Source organism: Helicoverpa zea, chromosome 12, assembly GCF_022581195.2.
Source record: "Helicoverpa zea isolate HzStark_Cry1AcR chromosome 12, ilHelZeax1.1, whole genome shotgun sequence".
Classification (NCBI taxonomy): domain Eukaryota; kingdom Metazoa; phylum Arthropoda; class Insecta; order Lepidoptera; family Noctuidae; genus Helicoverpa; species Helicoverpa zea.
The window spans coordinates 10,169,813-10,174,942 of record NC_061463.1 but is presented as its reverse complement, the minus strand read 5'-3'; the positions used below and the strand labels follow the sequence as shown (position 1 = coordinate 10,174,942).

At 40.2% G+C, this 5,130-nt stretch overlaps 1 protein-coding gene across 1 annotated transcript; it reads left to right on the top strand.

Moving 5' to 3' along the window:
- Positions 1-1,301: 1,301 nt before the first annotated feature.
- On the top strand, positions 1,302-4,906 carry LOC124635359. The gene is made up of 3 exons (XM_047171238.1): positions 1,302-1,398; positions 1,905-2,943; positions 4,758-4,906. Exons 1-2 carry the CDS (start codon positions 1,302-1,304, stop codon positions 2,936-2,938), a joined length of 1,131 nt encoding a protein of 376 aa, XP_047027194.1. The 3' UTR covers positions 2,939-2,943; positions 4,758-4,906.
- The last annotated feature ends 224 nt before the right edge of the window (positions 4,907-5,130 follow it).

The following is a 5,130-nucleotide window of genomic DNA, read 5'->3' as shown; positions in this document are numbered from 1 at the left end:
CTATAAAGTCTGAAGTCACCAACCCGCATTGAGCAAGCGTGGTGATTAATGCTCAATCCTTCTCCGTGTGAGAGGAGGCCGCAGCCCAGCAGTGGGACGATAAAAAGGCTGTAACAGTAACAGTAATCTGTGCTGTAGTTCTCGAGATTAGAGCGGTGTTCAAACAAACAAATAAACTCTTCAGCTTTATAATACTTGTATTAAGTATAGAAAAGCTATGATACAAGCTCCCGGTTCGTCGAGAATTATCAGCAACATAATATTAAAGCTGTCAACTGCCCACGCTTAAGCTATAGTGTTCCGTAGAAATAAATAACGCTTAACCAGAAGAATAAAAGAAATCCAAAGTTATATTTAGATAGGTAGTGTATGATATTTATATGAGTTGAAAATGACTCAACAACTGCATTATACATTGAGTTAGGTTTTTGAAAATTAAACTAAAATATTTCAATCAAACAAAGCTTACCTACCTATTTTTACCCGACTGCCAAGACGGGTCATGGTTCTTTTATTGGCACGCGTTTAATCACTATCTCAGCAGTGATGATTGAATGATGTTACACTGCGATAAAACATTCTTTGATATAACTTTATTTGGAACTAATGTCAAAATTCAAAAACAACGAATTCATAGGTTGAAGCAATCCACTAGTAATGAAAAGATGGATTTGCTTTCCGAAATCTTAATAGTTTTCCTAAAGTAATTACAAAGTGCGAAATAGTAGAAAGTAGTTTATATATACAAGGCATTTTACACCTTCACAAGTACAAATGATTACAAACGCAACAACTTAAGATCAGGCGCACAATACGCGAACCATAAATCCTGTATTACACATGAAGGTAAACAAATAACGTGGCAACACTGGGGCTTCGTTAGCGCCGGGTCAGAGGGCAGTGTTACACAAGATCGGTGTTGCCAGTGCCGTCTCTATTCACCGCTACAGGGGTGGCCAACCGGCTACTGGGCCTTTTGATTGTGGAAAAGTAATAATAAAGATTATTATACTACGACGTCACATCCTTCAGATTTATTAATTCACCTGGTAGTCCACTTCCTAATGTACTAGGCATCGCACACTTTTTAGAGCTAAAAAATAAATAAATTTGAAATTAAAGTCGCTCAACTGACTGTGACGTACCTCCTTCCCCCACTATGTTACCTGCGCCCTCGCCGCCATAAGTCTTGCCATTCGCTTTTTGTGTGCGGGCATCGCAACATATCCGTAATAGTTCCCAACAGTTCGAGTGCATCTTAGTGTTAACTGTGATCCATTGATTAGGTACCAATTTTAGCTATGGGTAAACGAAAACATGAAGATAAGGAGTGGCGTATTAGGAAGAAAATAAGGAGGTTACAAAAGCGCCTTAATCACCTCTCGGGAACCAGCGATGGTGAGTCATACTTGTTTACCTTATTTGAAGAACCATTCTTAATTACTACGTTTTTTGTTTGCACTTACTGACAAAAGATTCGTGACCAGATGTTTTAAAGAACACTTTTATATATTCTAAATGCATACCTTCCTACCCTCAATAATTTATTATTTTAGAATTAGTTCCTTTGTTCGTCTAACGTTAATTTCAGCATGGTTATCGCAATAAATACGATAATCACGAGATTTGGTGGCTAAAACTAGACTACCCACCAATTATTTACTCTATTCTCCGCGACGCGATCGCGGCTGATAGATTTGTCGCCACCTGCCAGTCTTTGCGACGCAATCGCAAGTGACAACAATGGCAATAAGTGCATTTTATGAAGATACAAGGTTATTCTCCACGACGTGATCGTGGCTGATAACCATATAGTCTCGTGTTATAACGTGATTATAACCAACGACTCAAAACTACACAACTGCAAAAGCAGCATAAAACAACGCCTGCGTTGTGGTTTGCAGATTCGGATCCCGGGGTGCTGTCACCCGACCACCCAAGAGCACTATCACCGGACGAACAAGTTCGCTTGGACCTTTCGGAATCTGACGACATGGACGCGCCTACACAATCTATCAGGTCTGTAGTAGCCCCTGGCTTTTCGTTAGAAAATGCCAACAGGGCCTCCCTCTCGAATGAGGATATGGAGTATGAAACTCAAGTCAGTGTCCCAACAGTGTCCCCAGAGCCAGTTCCCAGCACTAGTAAAGAACCCGTTGGTGCCAATAATAACCAGGAATCGTTGCCTCAAGAAATACTAGAAGCGCTCGGCGATTCGAAAGGAAAGGACGAAGTCTTTGGACCACCGATTCCTGATGAGATTGCTAAACGTTGGGGGTGTATACTAGTTGATGGCTTGACAAAAGAACAGAAGCAGGAAGTTTGGGAAAAATCTCTAGTGCCAGAAAACTTCAAACTTGCGAAAGCACCATTGTTAAACCCGGAAATCATACCGGTCCTAAGTGAACCCATAAAAAACAGGGATAAGTTACTGGAGAAGGCACAAAACCACCTCGGTCGAGGAATAGCAGGCCTTACCAACCTCACATGCTCAATTATCGACGGTGATACAGATAAAATACAGCTTCTGAAGAAAATCTCGGATATTAATAAAATATTGCTGGACCTGCATTACGAAAATACAAAAACCAGGCGAAAACTGGTAATCACGTCACTAGATAAGAAATTTACACAACTAATTACCGATGTAAAGAGGGACACCTACCTCTTTGGGGCCAATTTAGGTGAGAAAATTAAAGCGTCAAAGACTGCCGAGAGATCCGGACTCCAGATAAAACGAAGCGATCACGCGCCCACATCGCGAAAATTCCCTCAGCAGGGAAACTGGCGAGGCCCACCCAGATCTCAAGGTCAACAGGCACGCAGACAGGGTGGGCAGAGACCGCGCTTCCAAGTTCAAACAAACAAACGTCCAACATCGGCGACACACCGTCAAACACAGCCATCGAAGACCAACTACAGGGCGAACAAGCCTTAAACAAGGTACTTATACCCCACGCTGGTAGACTTAGTCATTTCTTTGATAACTGGCGTGATATTACCGACGAGCCTGTCGTCTTAGGTTATATTAGGGGCTTTGAAATCCCATTTACAAGACCGGTGGTACAAGCATTCTTCCCCGAAAATATAAATTTTTCAAATTCCGAAATTCGCAACTTACAGGACGAGATTTCGAAATTGCAGTCGTCGGGTGCCGTGGTTAAATGTACCGCCGTACCAGGCCAATTTTTGTCAAAAATATTTCTTACTAACAAAAGTGACGGCTCATTCCGTTTCATCCTTAACCTTAAAAATTTAAATAAGTTTATTGACGCACCACATTTTAAAATGGAGGATATTCGAACGGTTACAAAACTCATTTCAAGAAATTGTTTTATGGCCACTTTAGATCTCAAAGAAGCGTATTTCCTAATAAAAATCGCGGACATTAGTAAAAAGTATTTAAGATTCGTATTTAAAGGAGAAACTTTCGAATTTCAATGTCTACCCTTCGGGCTATCTTTAGCACCTTATATTTTTACGAAAATTATGAAACCGGTGCTTGCGACGCTTAGAAATAAAGGCTTAACATTAGTTACTTATTTAGACGATATTATTTGTATCGAGAAAAATTATGAGGACTGCCTGAAGTGTGTCACCGCTACAAAAATATTATTGGAACGTCTGGGCTTCGTCATAAATTTTGGCAAAAGCAATTTACAACCAAAACAGTCACAGACTTTCCTTGGTTTTGAACTAGACTCACAGAGTTACTGTTTAAAATTACCGCATAAAAAACGAGTGAAAGTCCAGAAGTGTGTCGAAAATATTTCTAAACAAGAACACATTCCTATCAGAGACTTCGCAAAATTCCTTGGCATACTCGGTTCCGTATGCCCAGCCGTCTCTTACGGTTGGGTCTATACCAAATTATTTGAACGAGAAAAGTTTCTAGCCTTACGCAACACTGACAATGATTACGATAGAAATATGTCATTATCTCCAAGTCTAAAACCAGACTTTCTATGGTGGATGGAAAATATAATGCATTCAAAAAACCCACTACGGGACGGCCTTTACGAATTAGAAATATTTTCGGACGCTTCTATGACAGGCTGGGGCGTATACTGCAACGGTGAAAGAAGCGGCGGATTCTGGAGTAATACAGAAAGAAAGTTACACATAAACCTATTAGAATTAAAAGCCGCCTTCAACGGACTTAAATGCTTCGCCAAAGATTTACATAAAAAAGAAATTTTATTGCGCATTGATAATACAACAGCGATATCCTACATTAATAGATACGGCGGAGTACAATATTTAGATTTAAATAAATTAGCTCGCGAAATTTGGCAATGGTGCGAAATAAGGCAGTTACACGTATTTGCTTCGTATATAAAGTCTAAAGACAATGTTGAAGCAGACGAAGAGTCGAGACGGAACAACATTGATACCGAATGGAGTCTATCTTCTTTAGCGTTTCAAAAAGTCGTTGATAAATTTGGTTATCCGGAAATTGATTTGTTTGCAAGTAGAATAAATTCCAAGTGCGACAAATATATCTCTTGGAAACGAGATCCAGATGCGTTCAATATTGACGCGTTTACAGTACATTGGGGTCCTTTTTTCTTCTACTCATTTCCGCCTTTTTCACTAATCTTAAGATGTCTACGAAAAATTGTAAATGACTGCGCTACGGGAATAATGGTTGTACCATACTGGCCTAGTCAGCCGTGGTACCCACTCTTTTTGCAGTTGTCACAAAGCGATCTAGTTTACTTTAAACCGGATCCTAACTTACTTTTGTCTCCTTCCAGAACCAGACACCCACTCTGGACACGACTTACCCTGGTGTCATCGCTATTATCAGGGAAGCATATGCCAAACAAGGACTAACGCCCGAAACTATAGAAATTATGATTGCATCTTTGGCAAAAAATTCTTTAAAGCAATACAACTGCGCCTATAGAAAGTGGTGGTTTTTTTGTAACAAAAATGATATAAGTTACTTTAGTACGAACGTTCCACTAATACTACAGTTCCTTACAAGAGAGCACGAAGAAGGGGCAAGCTACTCCACACTTAATTCCATACGCTCAGCGTTGGCTATAATATTAGGCAGGCAGTTAAGTGATGACAACCGAGTCTCCCGGTTCTTCAAGGGTGTGTTCAAAAAGAACCCTACTTTCC